This window comes from Phocoena phocoena, chromosome 4, assembly GCF_963924675.1.
Source record: "Phocoena phocoena chromosome 4, mPhoPho1.1, whole genome shotgun sequence".
Lineage (NCBI taxonomy): Eukaryota > Metazoa > Chordata > Mammalia > Artiodactyla > Phocoenidae > Phocoena > Phocoena phocoena.
This window is the reverse complement of record NC_089222.1, coordinates 114,499,791-114,517,414: the sequence shown is the minus strand read 5'-3', so window position 1 is coordinate 114,517,414 and position 17,624 is coordinate 114,499,791. Positions and strand designations below refer to the sequence as shown.

General features: G+C 37.0%; 1 protein-coding gene across 1 annotated transcript in view; it reads right to left on the bottom strand.

The window, feature by feature from the left end:
• Positions 1-259: 259 nt before the first annotated feature.
• Positions 260-17,624, bottom strand: part of ROBO1 (roundabout guidance receptor 1) — a 946,213-nt gene continuing 928,848 nt past the window's right edge. The window contains exons 29-31 of the mRNA XM_065876055.1: positions 10,144-10,452; positions 3,405-3,598; positions 260-1,946 (exon numbers count right to left, since the gene is read on the bottom strand). Of these exons, the coding sequence (XP_065732127.1) occupies positions 1,932-1,946; positions 3,405-3,598; positions 10,144-10,452 (518 nt within the window). The 3' untranslated portion in view covers positions 260-1,931. The remainder of the gene's footprint in view (positions 1,947-3,404; positions 3,599-10,143; positions 10,453-17,624) is intronic.

Sequence of the window (17,624 nt, the reverse complement as noted above, 5' to 3'; positions counted from 1 at the left end):
TTAGTACGTTTTTAATATTGACAAAGTTACTCTCTGATTAAACGACTAACTTTTAGTTTATGATTCATCTTATATCTTTAATTTCAGAAAAGTAAAATGAGAATTTTTCCCTACAAGTAAAACCTGGCTGTTCATAAAAGAGAATTTTTACGCATTTGATAATACAGTGGTGACATGTTAAGACAGCACAACTCTGTGATTAAATGGAATACATTTGATAACACAATGCAAAATAAAAGAAATCAACACAAGAAAGAATGATGTATTTGAGAACATTTTTAATAAATAATGTGACAAAATTACTTTTCTGATTATTGGATTTTCAGTATGCAAAATTATGGCTAAAAATAAGAGGCTTCTTACATGAACATAATGAAAACATTAATCACATGGATTGTTCCCTTAGTACTGCACACCTTTTCTATGTAAATTTCAAATTATCTAAATGAACACATTTAGTTTTTGGTGAACACCATCTTTTTTTTTTTTTGTGGTTCAGTTTTGTTTGGCTTTGTTTTCCAGTGGGGTCAGGCCTGATACCTATATTTGAATAAATGTACATTTTTTTTCTTCAATAGCACCAATTATAAAGTCAATGAAATTTATATAATGACAAAAAAACGATCATAAAAATCTACAGTCAGAGGGCATCATTTGGCAATTCAAAGCAAGTAATGCCTCTATTTGAGCTTATAAGGAAATCTTGTAAGTTTCACCATTGGCCACAACAAACTTAAACCTTTTTTTCTTTAAGTCCGGGAAAAGTAAGAACCATTGCGTACATGGCCCACAATAAAGTATGCACGTTACTTCACCATCTGTCATCATTCAAATATTCCAAATACAAACATAGAGCATTAACAAAACAGGTTAAAAACGCTTCTCAACATTTTTTTTTCAATAAGACAAAAAAGGTTAATAGTTACAATGGTTTACAAATAAAGTTTAGTGATTGTGCTTTTAAAACCAAAAAAAAAAAAAAAAGATTAAAAACAGTGCATTACAAAAACAAAAATCAAACTTCCTTAAGTGGCACTTCTGAAAGTTGAACTGACACTACCAGAAGAAATTTAGGCCAGTTAAGATAGGGATGTCCTTATTCAATTGGTCATTAAAAACATCCATTTGTTTGTAATATGCATTTATAATTGCTTTTTGATTGAAAAATAGAACAAGGTTTTTGCTAGGCTGACTTATGACAATGACTTGACAACCAGATATCCAACTGGCTTACCCCTACTTATCCAAAAGTACATTTCCAATAAGAATATACTTCAATGATTGAAATGAAGACAAAGTAAAGTACCACCAGGGGTTGCAAAGAGTATATATTTACAATGTTTCTACCCCATTCAAATTGTTTGTGGTTGTTCTGCATTTGCTACGTATTTTTTTCTCTCCCAGCAGAGGGTGGTATGAAAGACTGATTTTAAAATCATGTTAAAATGAAGTTATGTTTTAGTTTGCATTAGCAGTTGGTTATAGAAAGATTATATCTTGAGAGCCCTTGACATGAGGTTGATTAGTCAACTTTGTATCTTTGATCAATATTTTGCTGTAAATTGGCTTGGTATATAAGCAGTGCAATGCCACATCTCAGGGGCAAAATGCAAAAGAACTGTTTTGTTCTCTCCTGCTGGCTGATGACTGAAGCAAGAAGTCAAATACTTCCCTTGCTGGAAGCAAGGTGTAATGATTTGTTCCAACAGTGAGGGGAATAGGGAGGTTCTTCGTAAGGATAGGGATCAAACAACAACAATAAAACCCCAATAAACTTTAAAAAAAAATGGTATTCCAATAAGAGGAATAAAAAGGACAATTTGTACACTCTGATTGCACTGAACATTTTATCTGGCGTCATATGTCATCAGACACGAGGCATCTTGAGTGGTAACTTTCACATTAGATCTCACAAGCCTCTCTGGTTGTCTTCAGCTTTCAGTTTCCTGTAAGAGACCAGTTCTCGTTAAATTTTAAAATAAATCTTAGAGTATTGTCCTATTTCATGTTTATTTATATGCTTTTATTCTTATAATTTGTGTTTCTTCATTCATTCACTAGCTACACTAGAAAGTGCTCATGGCAACATATTAATTTGTCAATTTTAGCTGGTTTTGATAGCAAATCTAATAGTTCTCTAACAAGTACTAAACTGTGTCCCACACAGTGTCTGGGTGTTGGCAGGTGTGGCACAGGGTGAGAGGAGAAGGAAGAGGCCAAGTTCTTTACTCCCCCAGCCTCAACTCAACATTATAGCTCAATTTTTATTGGTTTTAAGTAGTAGGCTGTCTATGATGACTTTTTTCCCCAAAAGGGCTCTTCTAAAGAAAAACAACCAAAAACCTAAAAAATAACTTTTCTAACAGCATTTGCAAAAGGAAAGCCTTTTTTTTTTTTTTTGTGGTACGCGGGCCTCTCACTGTTGTGGCCTCTCCCGTTACGGAGCACCGGCTCCGGACGCGCAGGCTCAGCAGCCATGGCTCACGGGCCCAGCCGCTCCGCGGCATGTGGGATCTTTCCCGGACCGGGGCACGAACCCGTGTCCCCTGCATCGGCAGGCAGACTCTCAACCACTGTGCCACCAGGGAAGCCCAGGAAAGCCTTCTTATTCCAAACCTCAAAATCAAAATATTGATATATTGGGCATTATAGAAAATTCAATTTGACATAATTAATTATAATTTTTCATCTTCTATTATAAAAAGTTTTAGTTTAACACTCAACTTAAACAATCTGCTTGAGATTAAATATATTTGTAAGATAAATTTGTCCCCAACTTGTTTTTTTATTAAATGATGAAAACACAGTCTTAAAAACAGGAGATGATTTTATAATATGATGTGATTTACTGCCAACTCTATCTTAAAACACTACCTATAGATTCCAACAAAGGAGTGTATCTTTGACTCAAGAAGATTGGGAAGGTCAGTGTCAAGTATCAGGTTCCCATTTTCAAAAGACTGAAGATGAACGCGTTGGCCAGGTCACCCTGATTAACCCCAGTGATCACTAGGGTGGCAGGTAACGCAGGCAAAACACCCGCACTCACACCTGATAACTCTGTCACTATTGGGCTTTTATAACCTACTGTAATGTTATGAATCATAATTATTGAGATCAACAGTTCTTATAACCTAACAACATTTTTGCCATATATACTTCCTATGTGAATAGCTACAGATAAATATGAACCCTAAGACCTAAAAAGAAGCTGTTATTACCATTTAAAACTTTGGAACACATTTCAAAAAAATCATTAAATTCTCAGAATTTCAGTTGTTGGCATCAGTGACAGGGTTTGTGATGAAACAGTAACATTTCTGTAGACTGATGGATGTTTTTAACTTTGAGACTGATATAAAAACTAGTCTAATGTTGGGAAACTTGAAAAAAATTATAGATACCTCTAATTCTTCATTATTATCTTCTCTTTCATATCCTCCAAGAACTTGCATTTCTGAAATATTTCTTCGACCTACATTTGCTTGTTCTCTTTGTCTGCTTCCTGATCCTCTTGATGACATTGAGCTTGAAGAACTAGGATCTCTGGGATTATTTGATGTCGGAAAAGTAGGTCTACAGTAAGGTAGAATATCCTCTGTGTAATGAAATATAATAAGTGCGTATGAACACCACTGTACATTTCATTGTATAATGTATCACTTGTGTCTATAATTCTGAATGGGGAAACATCAGTGTTTCTGAGGAACAAATGAGGACGTTTTATAACAGTAATGAACAAGGCAGCAATGTCTTTTGAAAATGAAAATAACAACCTTGCTGTTTTCCTAGTAGTGGTTGGGATTTTTGTTGACTCTACTCATAAGCTCTTGTCTACCTCAAATTCACTTGAGATCAACATCCTTAAAAGAGGGAACCCAAACCTGGAGTCAGACATGGCTTCCAGTTCTATCCTTAATGATGTGATCTCCCATTATTTTAGGCTTTAGTTTCAACTTTTCTAAAAAAGTGATAATAGTATCTACACTCAGAGGAGCTGCTAGTGTTGATGTGAAAACAAGTGAGACATTGTAATAGGTCCCTATGTAAATTATGAAGGAATTATAAGGCATTGATAGAAAAAAAGCCCAGTCTTCTCGAATCACCAAAACAGAGCCAAGACCGGATTCACTTCCTAGATGCCAACTACCATTTCAACATCATATTTTAAATTGTGAAACCTTGATTCTCAAAAGCCTGACATCATTGCTAGCTTCAAAAAACAAGCCACTCCAGGGGACCTCCCTGGTAGCGCAGTGGTTAAGAATCCTCCTGCCAATGCAGGGGACACGGGTTCAATCCCTCGTTCGGGAAGATCCCACATGCCGCGGAGCAACTAAGCCTGTGCGCCACAACTACTGAGCCTGTGCTCTAGAGCCCGTGAACCACAACTACTGAGCCCGAGTGCCACAGCTACCGAAGCCCACGTGCCTAGAGCCTGTGCTCCGCAACAAGAAAAGCCACTGCAATGAGAAGCTTGTGCACCGCAATGAAGACTAGCCCCTGCTCGCCGCAACTAGAGGGAAAGCCTGCACGCAGCAACAAGACCCAATGCAGCCAATAAATAAATAAACAAACAAATAAATAAACAAGCCACTCCAGTTAAGTACTGTCTCCTGAATTTCTATCTCCATACTGCTTTAAATTTGGTGCTGCATCTATTGACACATCTTCCGACCACTCGCTTCTCTCCAAAGCCTATCCATTCTACCCTTTGGACACCAAACACATAAAAACAAAGCAAAACAAAACCTCTTCCTCATGCCCTTTTGTTTTCCTCCTCTAAAAGCTTCCTCTACGGCCCACATTGCCTGAATGAAATCTGATTTCCCCTAAAGTTTCCACTGCAGTTCCCTGTAGTGGAAGGAGGAAGGTTTGCCTTTAGCTCACTAACACCAGCTCTAAATCACTGCTCCTCCAACAAAAACATCCTCCTCTTGTGAGGGCCAAGCAGTCGAGTTATGTAGCCTGTGTAGTCCACCCTGATGATACCTTTTTCCTGTTCTATTCATCACAACTTTAGTTCCTGACGCAGACTTCTGTCTGACTCTCTGGGGTTTCACAGTCCATGTGGACCACTACACCTGCACCCTAGCTTCACGGCACTTGGTCCTCTGTGACCTTCGTCTTCAGTCCCTGTTTCATCCACCTTCTTCGACTGAATTTAGTTTTTGACAAACTACATTATGACAAAATATCTCATTTGCTAAAAGCTTTCCCCTAAGTCTGTGCTCTACATAAATCAATACTTTATCTACCGATTGCTTAGCAAAGCTTCTTGAAAAGCAACCTGGACTCAATATTGGTCGTCACAACTCCCATTCACTTTGTATTGCACCGAAATCTACTTATGCCCACATTACTACAAGGAAACTGAGAAAATTCACTGTTGACTTTGATAATGCTAATCATGTTTCAGCCCTTACGTCTCTGGACTTCTCACTGCCCTTCATCTGAAAACCACTATCAATTTAAACATGACTACTCTCTTAGCTCCTATATCCCTCCTTCCTTCCTGGCCAATCTTCTGTGGGTTCTTCTCATGCAGATGCCTTTATGTTGATGCCCTTCCTGCAGGTTTCTGCTTTTGGTCCAGCGTGCGCACGTGCACACGCGTGTGTGTGTACAGAAAAACCTTTTTCTCCACTCACCCTGGGTGATTTCATCCATTCTCTCATATTGTAAACTTTTCTAGAATACAGCTGCCATGAGGGCAGATATTTTTCTCTGCTTTGTGTACTGATACACTCTCAGTTTGACACAGAATAGGCCATCAGTAAGTATGCTGATTGAATGAATGAGTGGCTTAACTTTTAACTCATCATGATGAGTTATTAATTTATATTTCCTGAACTCTGCCTGGTTGAACACTTCCCTCTTGAGGGTCCCTCAAACTCCACATGTTGAACATTGACTTCATCATGTCCACTTCTCTGAGATTTCTTCCCTCTCTGTATTCCCTAATGTAGCCAATGACATCACTCATCATTAAGGTACCTAAGACAGAAAACTGGAATTATTTCAGGATCTTCCCTCCCTTCCAACAAACCTTCCCATAACCCTTAAAATGTATCTTTTCCACACATTCAACTATATAACATGTAAGGATGATTTTAACTCTAAGAAGTTTCCTGAATTTTCCCACTCACTCATCCCTGCTCCCACAGCTTGGTTTATATTCTCTACATCTCTTCTGGGGGTTGAAAATATCTTCTAACAGGTCTCTGCTTCTTAAGTTATTTCCCTCTAAACTGGCTTCACTCAGCCACCTTCCTTTTATAGTAACTACAGGCTCTCTCTGATTTAAGCTTACGTTTACCGCAAGAGCTTCATTTTTACCAATTTACCATGTTTAATGTCTAGTAATACTGAATTTCTTACAGCCTCTTCAATGTATCTTAACCTTTCATGATGACTTTCTCTGCCAGAACAATCTATCCACTCTTCTTACTTAAGCTAAATTCCACCCATCCTGGACACTCAGCTTATGGGTCATTTCCACCAGGAAAGATCAAGAAGTCTTTCTTTATATTCCATCTCCCACAAGACTGTGCTAATTTTCTCTTCTCTGGACTCTCAAGTACCAGAGCACCATAAACATTAACTGGGCATATACCCTGAGAAAAGCATAATTCAAAAAGAGTCATGTACCACAATGTTCATTGCGGCTCTATTTACAATAGCTAGGACATGGAAGCACCTAAGTGTCCATAGACAGATGACTGAATAAAGAAGACCTGGCAAATATATACAATGGAATATTACTCGGCCATAAAAAAGAAACGAAATTGAGTTACTTGTAGTGAGGTGGATGGACCTAGAGACTGTCATACAGAGTGAAGTAAGTCAGAAAGAGAAAAACAAACACTGTATGCTAACACATATATATGGAATCTAAAAAAAAAAAATGGTTTTGAAGAACCTAGGGGCAGGACAGGAATAAAGACGCAGATGCAGAGAATGGACTTGAGGACACAGGGAGGGGGAAGGGTAAGCTGGGATGAAGTGAGAGAGTGGCGTGCACATATATACACTACCAAACATAAAATAGATAGCTGGTGGGAAGCAGCCGCATAACACAGGGAGATCAGCTCAGTGCTCTGTGTCCACCTAGAAGGGTGGGATAGGGAGGGTGGGAGGGAGACGCAAGAGGGAGGAGATATTGGGATATATGTATACGTATAGCTGATTCACTTTGTTATACAGCAGAAACTAACACAACATTGTAAAGCAATTATACTCCAATAAGGATGTTAAAAAAAAAATATGAGTGTACCTGTGAATCTATAGATACCTGTCTCCCTCTCTGACTATAAGCTCCTTGAGGTCAAGGTTCATGTTTCCGCAAAAATCTCAGAACTAGTACAATGCTTAATAACACAGTAGATGTTTGATATATGTAGAAATAAATTGAACTAACTGAGGTAAATGTCAGCAAAAATATCAGACCCTGAAGTCTAGAAGACCACTCTCCTTAATTAAAAATAACCATTTGTTACACATGTAAATCAGGGAGCCTCTTTTATTATAAATAATGTAAATTGAATTATGAAGGTTAAAATTATAGCAAGGTACAGAAATGATAATTAAAAGACAAATAATTTCATCTCTTTGTTCTAATTATGCATACACCAAATCTTTCCAAGTTGTAAAATTTTCTCCTGAAGAATTGAACTTGCTTTGGAGGGAGGTTGCCTGTGAGCAGCAAATCGGTCTGCACTTTCAGCCAGACATAAATTTCATAATTTATGAATCACTACTTGGAGTATAATCACACAAAGTTAAAAGTTCAGATCACCTTTGGCTTAACTGACAAAAATAAGCAAAGTTTTTCAAACTTCAGATTGTGGTGATGTCACCAAGTACTCTGCGGTCACATAGGAATGCACAGTGTTACCATAATTTCATGGCTGAGTCCATGCCTGGATGAGGGATTCAGGCTTCTGTCACAGAACAAAGTGAAACTGTCTTCCATGTTGAAAGGAAGTCGCTAATGACCAGATGCCCGTAGTAAATAGAACAATAGATTGATGTCTAACCTTACCAAAGTACAGCTTTGAAAATACAGTTGTAGTTAAAGCGCACTTACCGCCTTCTAAGATTCATTTCCCCATCATTCTTTCCTGATTCCTTCATCAATCACCTTCCTTTTCTTGTATCTCTTCTGCCTAAATAGTTTCTTCTCCTTATTCTATAATAATGTTCAAATACACTATCCTAAAACATTTTCACAGATTCTGCCTTCCTGTCAAACCCTACCTCGACCTCTCTTCTCCTTCCCAACCTTCTGCGAAGAGCCCATACTCATCACCCGCTTCCACAACTTCCATTCACTTTCCAGCCCCCTACAGGCAGGATTCTATTCTGACTACTCCACTAAAAACAGTTCTTTTAAATACAACCCACAAAAAACATTTTGTAAAATCTGTGTGTCCTCCACCCATTCTCTCACCCTCACCCCCATTCACACCCACCTTTCACTTCCGTGGCATTTTATATTCCTTCCTATCTTAAAATTTCTATCTCCATTCTTTCTGGGATACTATTATTTCTAGCTTGGATAGCTTGATTATTTTATATCACTGGGTGGATCCACCTCAGTTTCCATATAGAATGTCCCTCTGCCGAACATGTAAGTATGTATGTATGTATGTATTTTTATTGAAGTGTAGTTGATTTATAACATTATATTAGTTTCAGGTGTACAACGGAGTGATTCAATATTTTTATAGATTAGGTTCTATTTAAAGTAATGGGCTATATTCTCTGTGCTGTACAATATATTCTTGTAGCTTATTTATTTTATACATAGTAGTCTGTACCTCTTTATTCCCCATTCCTATCCTGCCCTTCCCCCTTTCCCTCTCCCCATGGGTAACCTTTAAATACAATCATCTCTGACTGTGGTGTGTTGGAGAGAGCTCACTTGTTTTCATAAGAGCTCACTGTACCCATCTCCTCCCAACTCCACATACACTGATTTCATATTAGTAGCTTGAAACTAGCCATTCTGGGTGTAATTACACAACAGAAGTAAGCAAATGGCTACAAACTGGAGGTTTGTTTTGTTTTCTTTCCAGAGAACTGATTGATACATTATCTACTGTATCACTGCAAGATAATTTAGCTTTTGTAATTCAAACAATTTTCACCTCTGTGTTGCTGGTTCTAAAATCCACTCTCTACCTACAACCTTTCTCCTGATCTTTAAACTTAGTTCTCTAAGTTCTTATTGATTTTCTTCATATCTGTGTTCTTGTCAGTACCTTAATTCATTCATAACTGAAGTTATTTTCCACAAGACTTTTATCCTTTTCCCCATTCTTCTTTACATTGGTTAATACAATTATGTTCCACTAGTCATAGAGAGCCATCTAGTTAACATCTGAGTAACTTTTCTTTTACTCCATTAGTTCATTTTACTTTTTTACATTCAATTAGTCACCAAGTCCTATAAGGTCTACCTCCGAAATGCCTATGTAGCTTGTTTCTCCTTTTAATTTGCATAACTGTTTTAATTCAGTGCTTTCATATTTTATACCTAGATTATTTTGCAATGTTCTGATACTTTCAGCTACCCAATTCCCGACTCTTCCTTCACTGTAGAGTGCTGTCAGTTATTTTTTTAAAGCACAAATCTGATTATGTAATTTCTTGATCAGATTTTTGGCTGACTCATCACTGCCCATATCATAAATCCCAGACTCTTCAGAATAGTATTCCCTGCCTTCCCAGTCAGGCTAAACCACCTTTCTAGTTGTATCTTTTACCATTTGTCCCTGGCCCCAAGTATCTAATTCTCCAGCCAAACTGTAAATAAGTATTCAACCAAACATTCATTTTCCCATTTTCATATTTTTTCACCACTTATTTCCTTTGCCAGATATCCCCTTCTCCCTGTTTAACTTGTGGAAATCATGCTTTCCTTTAAAATTCAACTCAGTTGGCACCTCTCCAAGGAAGACTTGCATATGTCATGTATTAGAATTAACTGTATTCAAATTATCTGGGAGCATGCCTGTCTCCTCCAACAGAGAGCAAATTTCTAAATCTCACCCTTTGCACAGGATCCTAAAGAACCTAGCAGAGTACCATGCAAACATGTTCAATCTATATTTATTGGCTGCTTGACTAAATCAGTACCTTGGATGAGATGAGTCTTTGCTGGTGGAAGGTCTCGTTTTGCTGCCTTGTTTCCTCGTCCTTTCCCATCATTTTGCTGTTCCTGTGCTTCTCTGGGGTCACCTGGATTTGGTCGCATTTCAGCAACTTGTCTTCCATCCAATACTTCTCTCCCCTTGTAACTGCCTCCTTTTCTCTCTGATGATCTGTCTGTTCTTGCTTCTATGGAAGGGAGTTTTGGCACCATTACAGGTCGTACCTCCAGCTGTGCCTTGGATTGGGCAGTGGGTGACTTTATAGCAGGAGGTGGCACAGGAGGAGGTGGAAGATCTAAAAAGAAATATTTAAAATACTGTAAAAGTTTGCCACTTATAAAGTCGTCAACATTAGCATTGCCATTAGAGTCACATTCAACTGTGAGATAATATATCTTAAATGAACTGGAACAATTGAAGGCAACCAAGGAATAAGATGACCAACAATTTTAATGTACTCTCATTTTTATCTAGCACAGGAATATTGAATCATAGAGCTGGGACTTAGAGGTTATCTGGTCTTGGGATGGCTACCATGGTGGGTATGTATGCCATAACTTTCTCTACTGCAACCACGGCAGATTTTCCCAATTGATTTCAGCGTAATGTTGCTGATTCCAGATGGATACCCTTACGCTTGAGGCAATCACTTCAAATTGACTGAGGCTGGCACTTGAGTTGAGATCTATTTGCCATCCCTAATCCACCCTGAACCCTTTCTCATTTTGTAGATAGGGAAACTCAAACACATAGATCTTAAGTTATTTTCCAATCTTAAAGGTAAATATGATCAGAAACAGGACTAATGCCCCCAAATTCTTAATTTTTGGTTCAGTGTTGTTTACACTACTATTTCATTCTATCGCATGTTCACAATCTACCATTCACTGATGGGGTCTCTCCACTTTGTATATGCACCCACAGATTTTAAACAAGATGATCACTAGTATAAATATAAATTAATTTAATCTATATCTATAATTATATATTAATATATTACATATAATTGGATATTGTATATAATTCAACTTCTATTATAGACATACTTAAAGATAAAAGTAGGCATAAAATTTGATTTCTAGAAAATTCATTTCCTTTAAAAGGTGTTATTTTTTTAAAATGACTCCTATGTACATACTCCAGGGAAAAGAAGTAAATAACCTAGTAATAGCTGGAAAGTTAGTAGAAGAATATGAACAGCTTCTAGTTTTAGGCTGTTCTGGTGTAGTCTGGAGGATGGATTAAAAGGAAAGTCTTGAATCCAGGAGGCCAAGAAGTTATTTTAATAGCTCAGTAAGTAATGACAGGCGATAGGATTGTATTGTTGCCTGTTCAGATGGAGAGTAGATATGTTTGAGAAAGTAAAAGGAAGAAAAATCAGTATTTTTAATGATCAATTGAATATAGTAGGGGAAGACTATCCATTAGATAACTTTTAGGATTTTTGCCATAGTTGGCTAGAGGAATGAGAGAAACATCTCTGAAGATGAGGAATATAGGGGTGAGGAAGAGATGGTTTGCAAGGGAAGAACGTGAGTTCCATTCTAGAAAAGTAAATAGGAGGAGCTTTTGAAGTATCCAGATAGAGATGTCCAGCAGGTTGTTGTACATAAAATCTGAATTTCAAGGGAGGTCAAAACCAGAGACACAGAGATTTGGGAATTATCAGCGTAGTTTTTTTCGTCATGACTTTAGAAATGGTAATGTTTCCATATTTGCAGAGAAATGTCTGTGTGATAGAATAAGTCAACTAAAACATGTACAGAACATGTATTAAATGCTTAGTTATTACAAACTTAACATTAAGATTTTGCACAAAAAATATACACTCACATGGTAAAAATTCAAAAGTACATAAAGACTAGGAAATACAATCCTTTATACCTCCCCACCTTCATTTCAAATCCTCAGTATTGGTGCAGAGGTGATCAGTTTGAATAGGTTTTTATAGATCATTCCAGAAATTATTTATGCATCTAAAGCAGGGCTGCCAAGTTGCAAAACTCCAGGGAACACCATTCACATTAAGAACTATGTAAAATGGCCACATCTGGGATTGTGTAGAGTGGCTGTCTGCCCATCAGAATGTGACAGTCTTTCTTTCTTAGTAACATAAAAGGGATTGCACTTTTTTCACCTGTGCAGTTGTATACATTTTCATATGTGTACATATAGTTACCTCTTTTTATGAAAAGTTTGTATAATGTTCTGTTTTATGAATATATCATTATTCATATCAATCCCTACAGAGGAATATTTAGGTTACTTCCAGATATTTTACTATTATTAGCAATGATCCACTGACTATCATTTACATATACCAGCATAATAAACTCTTGAATATTAAAATTGTGCCTTGAAAATTCTTAATATAATAGCAAATTAAGGGTTCTAGGAGGCATAAGTTTTAATCTAGTATTTCTCATTCTTGTATTTAAAAAAAAGTAATTAATCCTTTTCTTTTGTTCCTTAAGTAGATATGAATTTTTTAAAAACTAATTTTCTTTTGACCTTATGTGCTATATAACTAAGGCATTACGATTTGTTGTATTGGTTTTTGAAAGCAGAAAGCTTGAGGTACCATCTTACTACCAGCTGTTTTACTTAGGACTCCATTATTAAAAGTGGTCAGACCGTAACTTACATTTTGCTGTTGTTGTTAGTTTTCACAACTCACCACGTTCTCCTTTTCATGTAAACGGCCTCAATACTTTTTATCTACAATGGGGGCTATGGGCTTCCCTGGTGGTGCAGTGGTTGAGAGTCCGCCTGCCGATGCAGGGGACACGGGTTCGTGCCCCCGTCCGGGAAGATCCCAGGTGCCGTGGAGCGGCTGGGCCCGTGAGCCATGGCCGCTGAGCCTGCGTGTCCGGAGCCTGTGCTCCACAATGGGAGAGGCCGCAGCAGTGAGAGGGCCGCGTACAGCAAAAAAAATTTTTTTAAATAATAATAAAAATAAAATGGGGGCCAAAGTACAGTCCATAGCATTAATTTTCCCAAGAATCTGGGAAAATCAAAAGATTTTTTTGTCTTACAACATAAATTGCCGTCATCACTAGTGTTGATTTTCCTCCTTTACGACTTTAACAAATTTTTTTAAAACAACACTTAAAAAAAAGTACTATCGTGATATTCTCCCTCATCTGCTGCTTGTTTATTAAAAACAACCAAAGAGTTAGAAGACAGATTGTAGTGAGTGGCTTAAAGCCAAGAGGCCCAAGGCTGAGCTGTTCTAAGTTCAGACTTAGCCTGGGACTGACAATGCGAGGAGAAAAGCCTAATTCAGAACATAGCTGGAAGCAGAGCGAATGAGTGACTGCAGGCTCATTTCTGCACTATCTGCTTGCTACAAACTCAAACTGATTGCAAACACAGCTTATCAGGAAGCTGATGACTGCCACTATCATCAAATCGTAAAATGTCTGGGCTTATTGGATCGCAAAGCTGATGATTATCACTATCATAAGATCATACAAAGCCTTGGGAATCTATAACTCTTGAGACAAAATCTATTACTGGATGCTCTATATAGGTATATAGATACACCTGTATCTATAACACAGGTAGAAAAAGAGAAGAGAATCCAATGATATTTTTAAGAGTTCTAACTTCCTGCATATAATTGCCACTGTATATAAGTGACAGAGGGGAATGCTGGTGGGCGTAATTTCCTAATATAAACAGATTACCAAATAAATTCTTTTTTAGGTATTGTAAAATCCCTGAGTCAAATCAGGGATTATCATAGTATAAACAATTCTATATTTCATAAAGTGATAAATAGTACTTTCATCCAGTTCATACCCCTAATAGCTAAAATTGGGTTTAACAAATGGGATTATGGAACTCATATATATGTATAGACCCTTTCTTTATACAATCATATAAACACCATTCTTTATACAAGACTGTCTAAATACCAATATAATGCATGTAAAATAATACGTAAGAACATACACATGGAGACAATTCTGCCGGCATTAACTCACTATGGAGATCCAGCACTCTATTTACTTAACTACTTAAATTCCCAGACCTTGTAATTAATGATATATCAAGTCAAAACAGCATCATTCCAAAGAGGGTGGTGAATTTATAATTTATGAAAAGTAGAGCTGGAGAAATAATGTAGATTTGGTTTTTAAATCAAGTATGTAAATGCTTCAGAAGGGGTTGAAAAGCGGTAGAAAGAATCAATTAGAAGGTCCTAGAAATGCACTTATGCTTGGCTTTAACTCGATAAAAGTCTGACTGATAAATATTCATATATTTTAATCCTACCCTTCATCTGGGTTAAACTTGGAAGCGGCAAATATGAAATAAATAAAGAGTTGGATTCTGCCTGTCAGTGTGTCAATAACATGCAGCCTTCTGCTTTGCAATGAGTACTCCCTGAGTGCTTATGAGACCCAGCATTTACCTGCAAACAAGGTATGGCACAGTGCCATGGATTAGGGGCTTGTGGGCTGTTATGGGCTGAATTGTGTCCCCTCCGAAATTCACATGTTGAAGTCCTCATCCCCAGTGCCTCAGAATGGGACTTGTATTTGATGACAGGGTCTTTAAAGAGGTAACTAAATTAAAATGAGGTCCTTAGGATAGGCCCTAATCTAACCTGACTGGTGTCCTTATAAGAAGAGGGCACATACATTCACTGAGGGAAGACCAAGTGAAGATACAGGGAGAAGGTGGTCAAGAAGAGAGGCTTCAGAAGAAACCAACCCTGCCTACACTGTGATCTTGGACTTTTAGCCTCCAGAACTGTGAGGAAATAAATTTCTGTTGTTTAAGTCACCTAGTTTCTGGTACTTTCTTAGGATAGCCCTAGAAAACTAATCAGAGCTGACTGTCAAGGATCATCACAAATTACTCTTTATCATTTGAGACCCAGCCACTCTTTATCTCTCCTTATAGAATTTACAAAAATTCTGCAAAGGAAGCTGATAATTTGAACAAAATTTACAAAGTAAAGATGCTGTACACTCTACTGACATACCATAGACTGAAAATAGCTCACATAAGAAGTCTATTGACAATAATCAAACTCATCCATCAGAGTTGATGTATTTTAATCATAAAAAGCAAAAACGAAAGAACCCTCCAGGTCTTACTAATATATTTAATTCTCATTTTCACAATTGGCAGCTCTTTAAATTCTTTCTTTCCCTTCCCTCTCTCTCTTTCTTTAATAACTGTACAAATTGTATCTGCAATTGAGTTTCTTCATGAATGAACTGTAAATATTTTTTTCAAAAAATGAGAAAGTGATTTCTAATAAAATGATGTTTGTTTCCATGCTATAATCAGTACTATCAAGAGTATCTGCATTTCTTTTATTTGGTGCATTAGGAAGTATCTGCATTTAAATGATTTTGGTTCATCAATATGCATTATGGAAATGTACAAAATAACACACAGCTTTGTTATTTTTTTCGTTACCAAATCAGAAAGCATCCAGAATTAAATTCAAGACTTATTAGTACAGTAAACGTAACTAAAAGACAGTTGGTTATCAAAATGCTAAAAGGAAGGTAAAGCTAGTATTTAAAAAACAGCTTTAGTTGTAGCTCAATTTTGTCTATTTCTGTGACTTAGAGAAAATAATTACTGGCTTCTACATTGTGGTATATATTATGACTACTCTGCATAATCACTTGTGAAATGAACATTCAGAAATTTAAATATATTTCTTATTAACTTTTTCGCTTTCAAATATTTTAACATATTTCTTTGGTATTTCTGAAATTAACTTAAAAAATAACTTGGTTGCTTCATCATTCAATTTAATAGCTGTTATTCAGGGATTAGTTAGAATTTATATTTAATTATTAAACACACTGAAATAAGTACTCCAGAACGTGGGGCAATAAATATAGACCACAATTTTCAAGCACAGTGTAATTTGTAACTGCAACACTATGCCCTTTAACTGGCATGTTTACATTATTTAAAGCATTTTTTTTTATTGGAGTATAATTGCTTCACAATACCTTGTTAGTTTTAAAGCATTTTAAAAAGCATCACTCAATGCCAGAAGCCCCTTGAAACAAGTATAAATAAGAGGTAGAAAGAGCTACACAAACCTTTAGGCTAGGTTTTTTCCCTGATGTATTCAACCTAGATGTATTTACATCAAGGTTTGATGTTTGACCAGTTTTCTCTTAGGAGCACTCTCTTTTAGATAATAAAAACTGATAGAAGAGCTATAAAACTTGTAAAATGCCATTATAGGGATCCCATAAATGTAAAACTGCCAATAGAGTTTGGGGATTTACACCTAGTGTTTGTCCCTTCACAGAGGGAAACATGCACAAAGCCACTATAATAACCCTTCAAAACCGGATAATATTCTGACAGCTCAGTTTCGCTGACAAAAGAGTCCTGGGCAGGATCCAGGAGGCCCAGGTGCGCTGTGTCATGCCAGTATTTAATGTAGTCTAATATCAGATAGATGCTAGTGAGAGAAAATACTCCGAATAAAGTATAGATAATAGCATGGACAGCCACTCATTGCAAAATTACTTGTGCTCACCATGCTGTGAGCTTTGTATTAAATTTTTTCTGTCAAGTGGCAGGAATCAGAGAAGTGCCTCAGAAAACCTTCCTTGTAACCTTGGATAAGGATCTATAACATTGGTCTTTCATATGGTAATGGAAAATGATGCCCTTTGTGAAACATTGCTGACTGGTAATGAAGGTTCTATCAGGTTGGGGAACAGCGCCTGTGACAATCTTCTCCCCCCAACCTTTTAGCAGATTCAGCAAACTTGACAAGATGGGTGAGTCTGAGAGAATTTATCTTACGTGAATTTCCAACAAAGCCCTTGGGGTTGTTTTATAAAACGAGAAGGTGGCAGTTTAATAAATGCCGGGCCACCTGAGGCACTTTCATTAAAGGCTTTCTCTAGACAACATCACAATGTTTGCGGTATTCTCCTGTGCTCCCTGGAGAATACAAGCCTTACTTCTTCAGTGAGAATGGATACTGTATGTGAAGGCATGAAGGAAGCTGATTCGATTTGCCTTTAGGGGCACAGACTAACTGTTCATATCATCACTATAGTTAGAATTTATGTTCAAATGAGCTTATTGTCTTCCACTTGAATGCAAAATTCACCAGGAAAAAAAGTGAGGACATTTCGGAAGAGTTATCAGTGAATGTGATGAAGGTTAACCCTATGCCATGACTTCAACTACAATAATGTCTATTTGTTTAAGACTATATAATAACCTTTTAAGAATATTAAAAGTATTATACATTGTTTTACTTTCTGAAATAACCTACTTACTAGAAAACTTCAGGGACTTGAGATGCCTGATAAGATATGGAAGTCAATCATTCCTATAAGTAATATGAGGCTTACTGTTTAATGAATTTTTAATGTAATTTCTAATGTCAGTGGATGCATTTTCAAGTCCTGGAGAGCCAGGGTAAAGAGGAGAGATTCATAGATGTTTCCATCCGTT